Below are 17,579 nucleotides of genomic sequence, written 5' to 3'. Positions count from 1 at the left end.
GCCTCCTGAGTTCCAAGAGTGAGAACGTGCCGCTTCCACCGGAGGAAGGCTTTGTTCTTTGGCGCTGTTGAGAACTGGGAACCTCCTCCTGAGGGCGAAAGGAGAAAGGAGCCACGAGCCGAGTAGGCGAGGATGAAACGGCCGGGCTTTCCTCGGCCAACCTCCTCGGCAGGCCCCGCCCCGCCTTTCCTTCGCCCCGCCCCCCCTCCCCAAAACCTGGTGCCGCTGAGATGAGAAAGCCGCTTTCAAAAACAACGGGAGGGGGACGGAAGGCGCTTCCTCCAGCGGTTCTGAGGAAAGACCGGCGGCGGGACCAGAAGCCGCGCGGCTAAACCTGGCCGTCGTTCGGCAGAAGGCGAAGCCTTTCCGGCGCGTCCCGGGAAATCCCGCTCATCTGTGCGCCGCTTGCCAGGCGCGCGTTTTCTTTTCACTCCTTTCGGAAGTTTTTGGCGGCGGCGGCGGCGGCGGGAGGATGCTGGAGAGCGGCGGCAAGCCGGTGAAAGAGGGCGTGCTGGAGAAACGCAGCGACGGCTTGCTGCAGCTCTGGAAGAAGAAGCTTTGCATCCTCACCGAGGAAGGGCTTCTGCTTATCCCGCCCAAGCAGGAGCCGGCGGCGGCGGCGGCGGCGACTTCTTCTCCTGCCAACGGAGAGAGGGCGGTGGCCGCCGCCAAGATCAAGCAGTTGCCCTTCTCCACCATGAAGACGGTGGACTGCGTGGAACGGAAGGGCAAGTACATGTATTTCACGGTAGTGATGGCCGAGGGGAAGGAGATCGACTTTCGGTGCCCGCAGGATCAAGGCTGGAACGCCGAGATCACGCTGCAACTCGTGCAGTACAAAAACCGGCAGGCCATCCTGGCGGTCAGGTCGACCCGTCAGAAGCAGCAACACCTCCTCGTCCAGCAGCTCGGACCCCGCCTCCGGAGCGCCTCCAACTCCGCTTAGACGGGCCGCCCCGACAGGTATACTCGCTTTGCCCGCTTTCCGCCTTGTGCCCGCAGTCGCCGCACTTGGCCTCGGCCACTTAAGGGCGCTGGGGGGGCTTCTCTCCCCCACCCCGCCTCTCCCCCTTCCAGCTCTCCCCGCGTCGGAGGGGAGCTTCTCACAAAACAAACAAGCGAAGCGCGGCAGCAGCTCGAAGCCTCTTTTGTTCCGCAGGAGCGCCCACCTTTGCTGTGCAGCTGCTGCTTTTCCGACCGACACCTGGGGAAGGAGAGACTCCACTCACCCGAGACCATTTTGTCCCTGATCTTCACGTGTAGGAGCTTTCTTACATATACTGCGTACATATGCAGAGGCATGTGGGGTAATAATAAGAGCATGTGGGGGAAAAATGGCCCTGCATGGACTTTATATCTTTTCCTACAAGCCCTGGTTTGGTATCCTGCAAAAAGTAAGGAGTTACAAGGACTGCATTTGCTGGAAAATTGGATAACTGTCTTTTGCAGATTCTTGTGTTTAAAACTAAACTGAATAATTCAATTCTTAATCAGCTTCTTGTGATCCTCTTGCAGTATACAGGTAGTCCTTGACTTATAACCTGGCCTTTAACAACCAGTCAAAGTTACGCCAAAGCACCCAAATGGTATTTACAACCTGGTTCCATTGGTTCCCCCCTCCCCACATTGTCACATGGTGCTTAGCAACTGGCCTAATTTATGGCCATTTGCTGTGTCTTGTGGTCATGTGACCATGGTTTGTGATGTTCATGCTGAAAAACCATCTTCAATTTTCGGCAAAAGTGTTCCATAGCAAACAATGGATTCACTTAATGACCGCAATGTTTGCTTTGCAACCATGGTGTTCTGTTAACCACTTCAAAAAAGGTAGCAAAATCAGGTCAGTCAGAGGGTGATCCAATTTATGATTTATGGCTGTGATTGGCAGGCTCCATTATGGTCTGTATGTACTATGGATACTGTTGAATTCAGGCACTGGGGTAAGGAAAGAGAGGGGTCCTGTTTGTGATTCCTTGATTCCCCTCTCCCCCGCTTCATACAATACCAAATCTTTACTTGGATTTTTTTTTCCACCTACAAATAATTTCCCCCAAAACCTTAGGGCTGAAAAATGAGTAGAAAGAATTAGAGATTAATTAATTCAGTACGTTACATGAATGGTCTCTCATCTGGGATGGCAACCTGTTCATGTAAAGCAGCAATTACGCATATGTTCTCTGTAAATTAGAGTTTTCTGGTGACTGGCATGTAATCATCTGTAACTTCCCAGCAATGAGACCCAAACCAGTTGGTGATCGTGTGCTTTACAGTATTGTAATAGGGATATATTGAGGGCAGTGAGAGTCTTAACTAAAGTTTAAGACGACTTATGCAATTTGTTGCAAGATGTTTGCTAACATGCTCTTTTGTGAAAATATTGTGAAGGAGAAACTTTCCATTTCATCAGCAGTATTGCATTTAAAAGAACAAGCAATAGGTTTGTTTGTAATTTGCAAGCACAGAATGCTGCTGTGTTACTCAGATCATATTTTGTGTGTGTTGTTATAGATCAAATTCAAGAGGCGCTTCTGGAAGTAAGAGGAACAGTGATCAAAGGCTGGCCAAGTAAAGGAGGACGAGTACAAGAGCATCAGTTCAGCCCCTGGATTTTGTCCAGTTTTGACACCATCTGTGGTTGCTTTAGAGAAGTACTTCAGCTGTTCTGGGTTTGGGCTACTGCTTAAACTTAGGAAAGGCATATTTGACCTCAAAAGACATATCTCACACTGTCAGTTTTAAAATTCCACTACATTTTATTTGTATGTATATTTATTAGTGGGGATATTAAGTTTTCAGGTTACTTCTGAATGTAGATCATCCAAGAGATAATGAGTGTAGAAAATACTTGCTTTGGTGAATTGTATATGCTGCTGTAGAGGGAGGAAGAAACTGAAGCAAGAAGAAAACAGAATGATGAAGAATTTACCAAGATACAAACTTTTCATATAGCTTTTACATACTGCTTTGCAACAGTTTTCATCTCAAAACGTGGAAGGCTGTTATGAAATGAATGTATGAAATGTATCTTGCTATATTGAAGCATTGTACTAATATTCTAAATAATGAGAATAACCCACTCCAAAGAAAGCAGTGGCGTTGAATTAAAATTCTGGATTGTTTTGTTAATTCAACAGTCATCTAACTTGTGGTATTTTACATTGTAATCAGTTATACCAGGAGTGTCAAACTTGTCGTCACTGACATATTGCGACTTTTTTCCTCTTCATTAAACCGGGTGTGGGCGTGGCCAGCACGTGACACACCCCCGAGTTATACCAGTTTTCATATCCTTATTTTACAAGCAGAAAATCTTAATTGACTGACTTACCAGAATAATATTATTAAAAAGTTATGTTCTTTTTTATATGAGATTTGTTGGAAGAAGCATACTAAAGACAACTCATTGCACTTCTTCATTTAAATTTGTCCCTAGCCTATAATATTTCTTACTGTGGTTTTACTTGATTTATGTTTTTCTGTTTGCAAACTCCTTATCACATTGTTTTATATAGAATATCTTAAAGTACTTAATTAGATAATTTTACCAATATTTCCTATCATTTTTTGGAGGGGTCATGTCTTACGCAATATTTTTCATACAACTTATAATCAAAATTATTTTTCTTTGAACAGATATTTAAATAAACCCATACATAATAATGTCCAATTGAATATTTAAACTATGTTACATTTATTTTTGTCAGCTTAATTGAATATTCTGGTTGTCCCGTGATATTTGGAATCTTAATATAACAGAAGAGTTCTAAAACCCTTTTAAGAATCAAAGCCCTTGAGCTATTCATTTACAATATAATATTTCCCAATTACTAATTACTAAAGTAATATATGCTATGCTTTTCAATCTGGATGTTCTGTTTTGAAGGATGTGTAATCTTCCAAATCTATCTTGTTTTTCATGAAATAAAATTCAATATGATCTACTTAAAGTCAAATTAGACACAGCACGGTGTCTAAATATTGAAATATTAAATATTTGCGTGCAGTTCTATATATTCTTATCCTGATAAATTATGGAAGGTCTCTATAAAGTTTCAGTTCTTACTCTAGCCCTACAGAAATGACAAAGTATTAGCTTCCACACTTCTCCAGTTGAGAATGTAGCTAATGGGCAATTCAAAAAGCTCACTTGTACAAAAATACCAGGTATAAGAATTGCAACTATAGTCATTCTGATAGGCGCAATCTTATATTTGGGGGAAATGTGACCAAATTATGACAAGCGGGCTATCATAAGTAGATATTTCAATACTTATATTTAAGATTTGAAATTAACATAGATGGGAAGAACAATAGTATTTCTGGCTTCCTTCTGTCTTATCAATGAAAGAATATCTTTTCCATCCCTGAGTATGTTTTAGAAGGTTTTGGACTAAAGTATTAAATATATATTGAGTGTATTGTGGTTGGTTCAAACACTTGCACTTCAATATTTAAGTATACAAAAATAAGAGTTTATCTCCAACTTCTTAGTTTATTACAATCCAGAGGAAAAACTCTATATCAAGTCATATTTGCTAATGGGGATATCTACTGAACAACATATCACATAATGCTCCGCAAATCTGCAGTGTTTTATTTTTCAGACTGAAATGGCCACAGTAGTAAGAAAAATGATTCTTAGTTTTCTTAATTGGAATCTAGTCTAGGTGATATCTTTCAATTGAGTGTAGTAGAAATTGCTACTTAGTTATTTTATAATCATGGCACCTGAGATAAAAGGTGCAGCTGAACTTAAAAAGTAATTAAGGGACTGAGAAGAATTTATCATCATTTTGTATGTCTGTGTGTGTATCTGTTTCTGTATATCTAAAATAGAGTTAGTCTTTGACTTACAGCCATAACAGAGACTGCCCATTACAGTTGCTGTCTGACAAAGTGATGGACATTAAGTGAGACATCCTGTTTCCTGTTTTTTGAGGTACTTCTTTGCTTTTTTTCAATCTTACGGGATTCTAAGAATAAAGTACATAAAATAGCTTCCTTTATCTCCTCCAACATAGGATACTTCATTATCAATTTTGTTCAAAAGTACAATAGGTTTTTTAAAAAGAGCCCTCTCCTAGATGTTGCAGTTCTAACACAGTAAATTTAATCTGCAATCCTACAACACTTTGAAGGCAGTAGACGTTACCTCTAGGCTCTACAAACTTTGAAAATGTTTCATAAGTACTTTGGATCTTGTGTGAACATTTTTCTGCTGTTCATTAAAGTCGTCATTGTCTTTTCATGCTATCATGCTGTTTTAACAGCTAGATTAATAAGTTGACTCCTTAAAGCATCTGCATCTTTTTTCAGTCTTACATGGATGTCTAAAAAAGGTATGGCATTAGTAGCAGAGAGACAATGAAAGCATGCACAGCTCTTTCAAACATTTATAGGATTGCACATTTAAGCAAAAATCTCATATTATGAAGAAATATTTTATATTTCATGTGTCCACAGATGGTTACTTAGGGAAAAGTAACTATATTTACATGTCTGGGAGATAGCTATAGCAATAGCACTTATATACCGCCTCATAGTGCTTTACAGGCCTCTCTAAGCAATTTATAGAGTCAGCATATTTCCCCAACAATCTGGATTCTCATTTTACTGATCTCGGAAGGATGGACGGTTGAATCAACCTTGAGCTGGTCAGGATCAAGGTTGCTGGCAATTGGCAGAATTAGACTGCAATACTGCAGTCTAATCTCTGCACCACCAGAGCCCCTACTGGGCTCTATGGAACTTCTGGGTTATTTTACTTCTCACCCAAGAACTACCTACATTCTACCTACTTACTTTCCAGGTCCTAAAAAGGTCAACCAGATGCTGCCATATTTTTATGATACAAATACAAAAACATTAATTTTTAACACACACTCCTTTTATATAACCTGATCCAGAATTTAGAAAGGAAGTTTTGTGAACTAGTAATAGCAGATGGTTTGCATACATACATTTAGGTATTTTTACCCTTTTTATATGGTGCTTACCTGAGATTCAGTGATACTATATAATATTCTAGAGAAAATAGCCTTTATACTGATGTTGCAAACAAGTGAAAAATAATATTCTGTGTCATATATCTGCTTTTCAATAATACAAATGATGTTATTTTAAATTTCTAGCACAAAGGGTATCATCTCATGTTTTTTATGTTATCTTCTGGGAAAAAAAGTCTGTTAATTTAAAAAGTAACCTCAGATGCAAATACTGGCTTTTGCAGATTAGTTGCCATAATGTGATTTTGGGCATTCTGAGCTGAAACAATGTATCAAACCAATGTATGTAAATACAGTTCAAAGTTTGGAGAAATGTGATTTATTTTTCAATATGCATCCCATTTCAAATAAAGAAACACCTTTTGGAATGTTTAGATGATATGATGCAAAATATGAAATCTATGAGATATACTGAAACTTGGTTTTGGATTACTAGTAGACTGCTGTAAATCTCATTGAGTTTAACAGAATTTACTCATCAGCAGGATTGATTGCCCTGGAATTGGGCAGAATGTTCATGATCGACTTAAAATGTATAGAGAACAGGTTATCAGTAGGAAATGTGAGTAACCACTGATTAGAAATTCAAAATGCATGGCCTTATTTAGAACTACCCATATCTAGAGTACAAGTATCTGGAGAGGGTTTTTTTCAGTATCCTGTCATCTAATGGTCACTGAGATTTTGGCAACCCAGATGGTACTAAACGATACAACAATTTTATCATGAACATCAAAATCTGTGTGACTGACAGTGAATTTACTTCAAGGCAAATGTATGATTTCAGCCTGCATCTAGAAAATAAGTAGAAAGCCTTTAATCTGAAGTATAGTATCAAATGCAATTTTATTCTATTTCAGTTAGCATTTCCAAAAAAAGAAAAGGAAAAAACCCCCAAACTCCCACTATCAGTGAACTGAAACAAGATAATCTTATATTGAACACAGAAATCAGTCTGTCAGATTGACATAGGTATTTGCAGAGCTGCTTGATCCCCTATATTTATCATTTATTATTATGGAGGGAGGTTCTACAAGAGTTGTGCTAATTTCACTTGGACTAATTCAAATATGAAATAGGGAAATGCCAAGTTTAAGGAGACACACATCCTTTTCAGTGAAAATGAATCACAGCATCTTCAAAGCTAAACAACTATGCTCAGTCCGGATAAAATTCACTTTAGTTTCATTCTCTTGAAATCCATGGATTTGAGGGGTGGGAGAGTTGAATATTCAAATCGTGTACTTTTTGGTCAATGACTTTTATGTGATCACAAAAGGGGATCTTACAAATGAAGTTTCTTCGGTTTATATTTAGTTTTCTAAAGTAAATGCAGAACCTCCCTCTGTCAGAATATTAATATTAAATATTACATTGCAAATATTTATTTTCATGAACACACACACACACACACACACAGGGCTAGTTATGTTGATCCATGCAAGGAAAAAAATGAAAATCAATATCTGGGTCAGTGGTGGGATTCAATTTTTTTTACTACCGGTTCTGTGGGCGTGGCTTGATGGGCGTGGCAGGGGAAGGAGACTATAAAATCTCCAGTCAGAGGTGGTATTTGCCAGTTTTCCGAACTACTCAAAATTTTCGCTACCGGTTCTCCAGAACTGATCAGAACCTGCTGAATACCACCTCTGATCTGGGTGATACTAAATAAATAAATAATAATACAACAGTATAGACAAGTCTTTGCAGAACTCATTACAAAAATTAAATAGAGAAAAGAAAGAAAACCCAACATTCAAAGTAAACTTATTAAAGTGTGATGTCTGCAATACAAGTAATGCCTAACATGGAATTTGAGGCCTTTCCTGCTTGCACCTAACCCTGAAATGCACATGCTGCAGTTCCATAATTTTTCAGTCATGTCCCCATGACACTGTCTTCATCTCATAGTCCTGAATGAGTCATGTTTAAGAAGTCTTTATCTATGCCTGCATTCTCTTCCTGCCCTTCTCCTTCACTGCAAGGGGGACTATTCAAGAACAGCCTGATTTTTACAGCTGTGTAAAATCCATTCAGTTTTGTGTCCTATTATTTTAGGAAAAAAATTAGGAGATTGCAGTAACTCCGAACACAGGCAATTGAGGCAAAATATGGTTTTAGCAAGATGGGCGGCAAATGTCCAAATAGTTTTCTGCTGACCCAAGAATGGTTGGATAGCATATCACTCAGGGGAGAGGGAGGAGACACTATGGTATTAGATATTGTGGCATTAGATTACAACAATCTTCAGAGACAGAAGAAATGTGTTCTTGTCCCAGCTGTTTGAACTGCATGGGAGAAACTTAACATGAATTAAACCTCACAGGTCCTAATCCTGATCCTTCTTAAGGACTGCAATCATATACTGTACATTCTTACCTGCAAATAAGTTCTGCAAATTCAGTTATGTTTACTTCTGCCTGGTGATGCAGAGGATGACCAAAAACCAGAGATGATACCAGCATAGTTCAACTTTGAACTAAGTTGGCTGCATATTGTACATGATTTAATGTTCCCAACAGTGATGGCACCTTTACTTTTGATAGTTGTCCATCTAGGCTTTTTACTATGTCCAGAAGAATAACAAAGGCAAATGACAACTCCTCCACCTTAGCTAACAGATACATAATAGAGTCAGAAATAGGAAGAAAAAACCCATAATGCCAAGTTCCAAGCTCAAATTTATATATACATAGGTAGAATGTGACATACTGTAAAACATGAAAAGTGTTGTACATTACACAATGCTAAAGAAATTAACCACTTAATTAATCACAAATTAACTTGATTATCTAGTTCTCTGTAAGAAAAATACAAAAACAACAGAAAACAGTAGGCTTTGAAGCAAAGCTTTATCTGTTGAAACTGGATGATTTCATGCACCCTAGCATCTGATGTGCATTCAACTTACATCAGATCATTTTGACCTCTATTTTACACAAGGAAATTGAATGTAGAAGGAATTGTTTAGTCACACAGCAGTCAGTAGGTGGGAGGAATGTAGAGTCTTCCTTTTGGATGACATGATAATATTAAACTAGCTTTTCCCTCCCCTCTTTATGAAAAACAAAGTATATTTTTTTCTGATAAGACAGATGACTCAGATATAACATTTTCCATGAAAAAAAAAAAGCCTCACTTCATATATTTTGTCAACCATCAACTAGCCCCTAGAGAATTCCCTTTCATAAATTATTCTGAGGAAAATTCAGAGTGTTGTACCCCCAACACATTAAAGGGCACCAGCTTACTGAAAACTCTGAGAGAAGGCATATATTTACTGCAGCCATATTTTGTTGATTTAGTGCCTGCCATTTACTATCAACAACAGAAGCGCAAACCTGAGGTCAAAGCAATGGAGAGAAGAGAAAAAAAATATAACAAGATTTTATTTCAAGTCTGAGAACAAAGAAGGCAGAATAGAGTAGGGACTGCAGATGCTACCATTTTATTTCTGGTACAGATGATTTAAAGGGCTAATAGATATCTTTAAATGTTTTCAGATTGAATTTAAATAGGATTTAAATGAGAATTACATGAAAAGGGTTAGATTCTTAAGATTGGAATAGATGCTGAGCAATGAAGGTCTAACTGTAAACATTCATCAAGTCCCTGGATTAAGAACACCCTGGTTTAAGGATGACTCACAATTAAGAATGGAGCCTACTGTAGCAAAATTAAATACACAATACTTCCAGTTAAATATGCAATAGTTCAAGTTCATTACACAATATTATTTATACTATATTATACAATGGTATTGTTCTGGCTTACATATGAATTTGACTTAAAGACAGACCTTGGGAATGTAATTTGATTTTAAAATGGTGTCATATGATACAGTATCTGGGTTACTGACAATTATGAGATGGCAGCCAAAAGGCACAGGAAACTCCAATATTTTTTATTTTGTTTGTTTGGAGCCCAAGATTATAATCCTGTGTAATTTCAGGGCCTTCCCAAGTAATTTGCAAGGCTAATTTAAAATCTACCACTACAATATCCTTGCCCCAGTGCAAGATTTTCCACATCCTTTTTGCTAAGGGCATATCCTTACATCACCTCTATCTTACAGTTCTCTCCCTAGTAAGGGAGCTACAGAACGGCTTCAGGGTGGAGCAGTGTTTCCATGTTATGTCAGAACAAGACAATCTCTGACGATGTTGCAGATGGAAAGTGGCGTTACTGCAATTAGGGATTCTGTAGCTACTTTATTCATTATATGTTATGGTAGGTAATCTATGCAGCTGCAGAGCAAAACTTCTTTCTGAAACCCAGTTTGAGTTCAAATCAATTACTTTTATTATATCATAGAATGTTTTCAAAATGGTTACAAAACTCAGCTTAAGTTAAATAAATATTTTCTAAATCAGGGGTCTTCAACTGCCAGGCTGTTGCCCTCTACCAGGCCTTGAGCCAGGGGTGGGATTCTACCAGTTCACACCTATTCGCTAGAACCGGTTGTTAACATTCTAAGAAGTTCGGAGAACCAGTTGTTAAAAGAAATTACTGGCCTAATCCTGTAAGGAAGGCAGGAAGGAAACATTCTGGTGTTGCTTACAGAAACTGCCTCTCCGTTAACCCTTATTACATTCTTGGCAGGACTAGACTTCCTTTTCTCAGGAACTTCTCTGGAGTTTTTTTCCCCCTCCTTTGCTTGTGTGGAGTGACCATTCAAAGTTAAAATGGCACTGAAAAAGTGACTTATGACCATTTTTCACACTTACGACTGTTGCAGCATCCCCACAGTCATGAGAGGCCAGGCGAGGAGATGCGTGCCTCGATGTGAGTGATATTGAGTTGGCCACACCCAGCCAATAACATGACCCCCAAGCCATGTCCACCCAGTCACATGACCACCAAGCCGCGCCCACCACCTAAGCCACACCCATAGAACCGGTTGTTAAAAAATTTGAATCCCACCCCTGCCTTGAGCCATTTGGAACTGAGCCAAAGAAGTGGCAGGCGAGCGCATGCATGCGCATTCCCACTTGTGCGCACTTGCCCGCTACTCGTGCTGAACCATTCCCTCTCCCTCTGCTGCCAGGCTGAAAAGCCAGGAACATTGGGGAACTCTGTTCTAGATAATTGACAGAAATAAAATGGGTAAATTAAAAATATATTATAAATGTAAATAACAGAATTCTAAAAAAAATATTTAAAATAAACTCAGTAAATTGTAAGTAGCAATAGCAATAGCTATATCACTTAGACTTATATACTACTTCATAGTATTTTACAGCACTCTCTGAGTGGTTTACAATGTCATCATGTAATATTCCCCTCAATAATCTGAGTCCTGACTTTACTGACCTTGGAAGGATGGAAGGCTGAATCAACCTTGAGCTGGTCAAGATTGAACTCCTGGCTGGGGGCAGAGTCAGCCTGCAGTACTGCATTCTACCCCCATGGTGACAATTTGTGAATAAAATACTATATAAGTACTAAATACTAAATCAATAAAATACAAAAATGTTAAGCCACTAAATAACTAATAACTAAATAAATAACTAAATAACTAATCTGCTAAGTGGACATCTCTCTGTCCCTGTCTCTCCCTCCCTCCCTTCCTACATTGAACAGTTGAAAATGTCTATTTATGTATCTGCATTGGACTCATGTGAGATATAAAATATACTGAGGGTAGGGAACATGCTTTCTTCTAGGCACTGCTACACCACAACAACTACCAACACACTTGATTGACCATGTTAGTCACTAACATTTAGGAAGGCAGAAAACCCTGATCCCAGGAGTCTCAGGCAAAGCTTTTTAAAACAGCATTAATGGAATTGTGCAGCAACCAGAGAAAAAATCCTTAAATGATAATAACAGTTTGTGGTTTTCAATAATTTTTACTGCAGTTATTAAAAACAGTCAGAACACAGCCTTGTATTTCTGCAACTGTCCACTAAGGAGTAATGGGTAACAATGTCAATTTTAGCAGGCTTCATTTCTTAAAAAAGCAAACAAGCTCCAAGAAGAGCAACAAGGTGCCCTTTGGCATCCCAAGGGATTTTCAAGTCATGTGCTCCGCTACCAGGGGTGGGATTCTACCAGTTTGCACCTATTCGCTAGAACCGGTTGTTAACATTCTAAGGAGTTCGGAGAACCGGTTGTTAGAAGAAATTACTGGCCTAATCCTGTAAGGAAGGCAGGAAGGAAACATTCTGGTGTTGCTTACAGAAACTGCCTCTCCGTTAACCCTTATTACATTCTTGGCAGGACTAGACTTCCTGTCTCTGGAACTTCTCTGGAGTTTTTCCCCCCCTCCTTTGCTGGTACTTTGCTTGTGTGGAATGACCATTCAAAGTTACAATGGCACTGAAAAAAGTGACTTATGACCATTTTTCACACTTACAACTGTTGCAGCATCCCCATAGTCATGAGAGGCCAGGTGAGGAGATGTGTGCCTCGATGTGAGTGATGTTGAGTTGGCCACGCCCAGCCAATAACATGACCACCAAGCTATGCCCACCAAATAAGCCACGCCCACAGAGCCGGTTGTTAAAAAATTTGAATCCCACCCCTGTCCGCTACAGCTTCACTGTATTTGCATTCTGTGGTCTGCAAAATATTCTCACTCAGCAACTTTACTTTTTTTCTGTCAGCTCATCACTACACATTTGAGAAACTGTCCATAGGACATAAATATATTATGGAAAAGTTTTGAATGAAGAATTATTACAATACTTTGTGTTAATTCAATAAACACGCATGGTGCAGCCCTAGCTGACAGTGCATCGTTAATATATTCTGGAGGTGGCTAATGGATTAGATGGCATCCCACCTTCTCCCCATGTGCACCTTGCTCTCTTCATTTTGTTCAATTTAATTTTAACTGAAATTTAAATTTAAACTATCTATTGCTGTAATGTTTTATGTAGTATTTTTACTGAATGAGTGTAGGCTGCCTAGAATTAGCTTTGGCGAGATGGGTGGCATATAAGCTTAATAAATAAATTAATAATTGCCATAAATGAGATTTTTCCTTTGGCTTGTGTGTACCATATATGTACTGTCTGTGTATTCATTCATTCATTCATTCATTCATTCATTCATTCATTCATTCATTCTTTCGCAGTAACCACTCTTTTCTAACATTACTTCTTGGGTGCTACATGTAGCATTTTGATAAATTGTATTTCAACACATTTAGAATATAATTTGTTATGCGTGCACTTAGAAGTTCAAACTGTGTAATCTCTTCTTTTTATGCATACCTTAGCAAACTTGCTCATTATTACTGATATGTAACTAGTAATTGGAGTAAGGGGAATCAACGTTATTTATCTTCTTGGGCAATTTCAATAGCAACAAATCAGGTTAGATATATTTGAACATGCAATAAAGCTCTAGGGTGGAAATCTCTCAAGACTAAGTTACAAAACATTTGGAACACTTTACTTACTGCAATTACTGTATATAAATTGAAATCTTGGCTCCCCTCCTAAAATCTTGTTTTGGAACAGTCTCACTGGAATCAGAATGACACATTCATTGTAATTAATTCCAGAACTGGACACTGTTATTATGGGATAGGAGTTTGATTAAATAGCAAAGGAAAATTATATAGCTAATTCCAGAAAATGCTGAACTTCATTATAAATTTCAACCTCATTTGATTCTTCTAGAATCAGATTATTGATTTCATGCAATCTTGTTTAAAAATTTTGATGGCTTGGCTTACACTGCGGAGTGACCTTATCAATCAATGTAAGATACACAATTGCCTTTTTGTTAACACATTACAGTGGTGGTTATTTTAATTGTGTGAGCTGCCCAGAGTCATGAATGTGAGATGGCCAGCTATGCAAGTTGAATTAATAAATCATAAGTAAAATTATTGTGTATAGGGAACTCAATATGTCCAGAATTTTGTAAAGTGGCCCAATTGATGCTTTGTTTTAATAACCTTATCAGGGTTAATATGTTTTAATAACCTTATCAGGGTTAGCCAAAGAAGGCTTGTCTTCTGAGACAGAAGAAGTGGTATCCACACAAAATTCTATCCATCAAATTAATGTGCATGGTACCAAGGGTAAGTCAATTTAGTCTGGGCACCCGAAGCAGAAAAACCTGCAAATTAAATTGCTAATACTTTGATTAATTGATGACATTCAAGTTTCTGTCTAACATGAATGCATCAACACTGAATTTCCCTTTAGCACTGATCAGAGTAATCCTGTCCTTGCTGCAATCTTCAAAAGAGCAGCTTGTGCAGTGATGCATATTTCTTACTCTCTTAGCTATCTTACATATTTTGTTTTACAGACTAGAAAATAAGAGATACGGCTGCATAAATCATGGCCTGGGGATTCAAGAAGGTCAGCTTCTTCTGAGCAGGGAGTAAAATTGAGGTTGCTAGGCCAGGCCAGGGATACTATAAATCACTTGTGGAAAAAGACACTAATCACCAAGGGGAATGATGAATTCATCATTCTGTTAGTAAAACATTTTATAAGGCAATTCATGCATCCCCTCCACACTTGAGAGACTACAAATATAAAATAATAATAAATTAAATAATATGCTGCCCCATTGCAATGTCCAAAATGCTAACTGCTGTTTTCAGCTCTTCAGCTGATCTCCGCATAAAATAAATCTTTGATACCAACTTTTAAAACGTGAATGTAATAGCAATAGCACTTAGATTTATATACCGCTTTACAGTGCTTTACAGCCCTCTCTAACTGGTTTATTGCCCCCAACAATCTGGGTCCTCATTTTACTGACCTCAGAAGGCTGGAAGGCTGAATCAACCTTGAGCTGGTGAGACTCGAACTGCCAAATTGCTGGCAGCTGGCAGGACTGCATTCTAACCACTGCAAACAAACCTTTAAATATTCTAATTGCAACAGATGCGCATGTATTTATGAACAGAGGTGACTGGATCTAACAGAGGCTCTATCTGTCATAGTTGCAGATTGAATATATTCTCTGGCTTTGGATCATGAAAGTTGACTGATGCAGGAAGGTAGTTCTATATACTATTCACATGTATAGAATATAAAAAAAAATCTGGATTAATTCAATAAAGGAGATCCATTATCAGCCTAGAACTGGAGATCTGAAAGGAAGGATATTTTTGATTTCTACCATCAGTTAGGGCACCTAACACCTTGCTATACCACATCCCATACTTTAAAGCAGGGGTGTCACACTCAAGGCCCGTGGGTCGGATCCGGCCTGTGGGTGCTTATATCTGGCCCACGGGGCTGCCCTGGAAATAGCAAAGGACTGGCCCACAGTGCCTCTGCCAGCGAAAACGGAGCTTGGGAGGTCATGCATGGCCCTCCCAGGCTCTCTTTTCGCTGGCAGAGGCACTGTGGGCTGGTCCTTCATTTTTCTCTGGCAGAGGGCTAGCAAAACAAACTAAAAACAAAACAAAAGGAGAAATGTTTCCCCTTTTGCATTTGAGCATCCAAGAAGGAACTGGAAAGGAGAAAGGAAAAGAGGAGAGTCAAAGAAAAAGAAGGAAAGATGGGAAGAGAGCAAGGAAAGAAAAAAAAAGGAAAGGGGAAGGAAGAAGAAAGGAGAATGAAGAGGGAAGGAAAAAGAAGAAAAGGAAAGAAGGAAGGAAGGAAGAAGGAAATTATAATGAGAGGAAGGGCGGGTCTGAGGGAAGTCCTGCCTTACCACTTGGCCACTACAGGTGCCCCTGACACGAGTGATGTTGAGCTGGCCACGCCCACCCCACCCACGCCCACCCCCACCCTGACCCCCAGAGGTCAAACACAATCCTGACGTGGCCCCTCAATGAAATCAAGTTTGACACCTCTGCTTTAAAGCAATAATATTTAAGCAATATGATAAAAGAACACTGATATCCATCAGCCACACAGGGTTTATATGCTCACTTCCATTCATCAAACAGTTGGTAGCTACTGCTGTGGAACTGCATTAGAAAGGATGAAGACCATTCTGCTGATGTGGACTAGCTAAAGGAATAAGATATACCACTTGTTATTCAAGCAAGAATACAAGGGAAGGAAGATCAACTGCATATAAATGGCTGCTTATAGCTCATCACTTTGTTCTGGCCTTGAGAAACTGATCTCCATTGTTTTATTCTACTTCCTTTCTTATGTTTTTAAAAGAGTCTGTCTGCCGTTTTCCATCACTGTTGATCTAAAGCAAATGATTATATATATATATATAATATTGCTCACCAATTGCAAACTAGTTTTGCCATTATTTGCATTAGATTTAATATGACTTTGTCGTTCTTCCTGCAAAATAGGTCAGAGGAAACATAGGAAATGAAACTGAACAGTATAGTGTGGCTTGTTGTTAACTGTCTGTGACATTCTTGCTTGTTTAATGAAGTATTTCCAATTACAGTTTTAATGGGAACCTTGAAATTCATCCTTATTGTATTAGGGGTCAAATGACAGATGAAGGAAGCGCTGAGATGTTGGTGTCATGCAGCTACAGTAATAAGATCAAAGCTATTTTTATGTAACTGAAATTTAGACCCAACTGGAAACTAGAGTGATTATGCTTTCACTCATTGAAAGAACCTAGTCTTCTAACATAAATGCTTCATCTAATTCCTGAGGGTGAGGAACTGAGCTTTGCTAATATTACCCTGATTTCTTCTTACTTAAAATACAAAGTGACTATATCTATTACATTAATGTAGTTACAGCAATGCACTTTATTACTGTACAACAGGGGTCTCAAACACAATTTACCTGGGGGCCGCTGGAGGCAGAGTCTGGGTGAGGCTGGGCCGCATAATATTACACTTTATATTATACTTTATATTTATATTATACACTAATATTATACTTTCATATCACGGTGGGGGACACAGGATATCATCCTGCGGGCCGCAATTGGCCCGCGGGCTGCGAGAATGAGACCTCTGCTGTACAACATGCTGCCTGCTCTAGCTATAATTTCTGAAACTTTCAAAGAGAATCACCTCAAGAACATATTGGATATTCCAAAGAAATGTATGATAACTTTGGTGATAGAAAATTCTGTAGCTTTCTTAGTTGAGACGGTAAATAATTCCTAGACACTGTGGCAGATATTTCATTAGCAAGGGCATGCACCCTTTTAGAAATTATAATGTATCCAAATAAAACAAATGTACAAAATCTAGGATTTACTGTTTTCTTTTAAAGCAAAGAATTAGATAATCTGGCATTACTGAAATCAAAAGAGAAGGAGTTTTGTTAGAGATGCAGAGCAATTCCAGAGGATTCTGGTGAAAATATTAGAAAAAAAGTTATTAAAACTTTATCATTTTTGGAGCATGGGATGAGGAGGATATAGATGCAGAAAATAATAAAATATATGGGATAAATACAAAATTTGTAAAAATAATAAATGTTCCAGGGCATGTTCTTGTGCACTTTGTCAGGAAGAAGATAAAAGATCAAGTTCTGAAGCAGCATTTTAATACACATTTAAACATAAAAATGCAGATGTAATTGAGAAACAAATTCTGGTTACAATATGCTCCTTTTGACTGACTAAAACAGAAAAATATTCCATTTCAATGGTACAGACTGGAAATGTGATCTTTATTTTAAACAGCAGAGGCTGCTTGGAATTCTGTCC

At 38.7% G+C, this 17,579-nt stretch overlaps 1 protein-coding gene across 3 annotated transcripts; it reads left to right on the top strand.

Annotated features, from left to right (window-relative positions):
- Positions 1 to 211: 211 nt before the first annotated feature.
- On the top strand, positions 212 to 3,131 carry PHLDA1 (pleckstrin homology like domain family A member 1). Of its 3 annotated transcripts, none has more exons than XR_015750062.1 (3): positions 212 to 963; positions 1,160 to 1,259; positions 2,509 to 3,131. XR_015750062.1 is itself a non-coding variant. In XM_026667708.2 (2 exons), exon 1 carries the CDS (start codon positions 473 to 475, stop codon positions 944 to 946), a length of 474 nt encoding a protein of 157 aa, XP_026523493.1. In that variant the 5' UTR covers positions 212 to 472; the 3' UTR covers positions 947 to 963; positions 2,509 to 3,131. The 3 variants fall into 3 exon arrangements, 1 of the variants encoding a protein (XP_026523493.1); XR_015750063.1 differs by having other exon boundaries at positions 1,160 to 1,307; XM_026667708.2 differs by lacking the exon at positions 1,160 to 1,259.
- Positions 3,132 to 17,579: the final 14,448 nt, after the last annotated feature.

The sequence above is a fragment of the Notechis scutatus genome, chromosome 6 (assembly GCF_049901735.1).
Source record: "Notechis scutatus isolate UNSWTSFEM ecotype Mainland chromosome 6, rNotScu1.2, whole genome shotgun sequence".
In the NCBI taxonomy this organism is placed as follows: Eukaryota; Metazoa; Chordata; class Lepidosauria; order Squamata; family Elapidae; genus Notechis; species Notechis scutatus.
The sequence above is the reverse complement of the archived record's forward strand: the minus strand, read 5'-3'. Positions and strand labels throughout refer to the sequence as shown.

Excerpts from the sequence above, each read along its gene's own strand:
- PHLDA1 (XM_026667708.2), top strand. The coding sequence starts at position 473 with ATGCTGGAGAGCGGCGGCAAGCCGGTGAAAGAGGGCGTGCTGGAGAAA.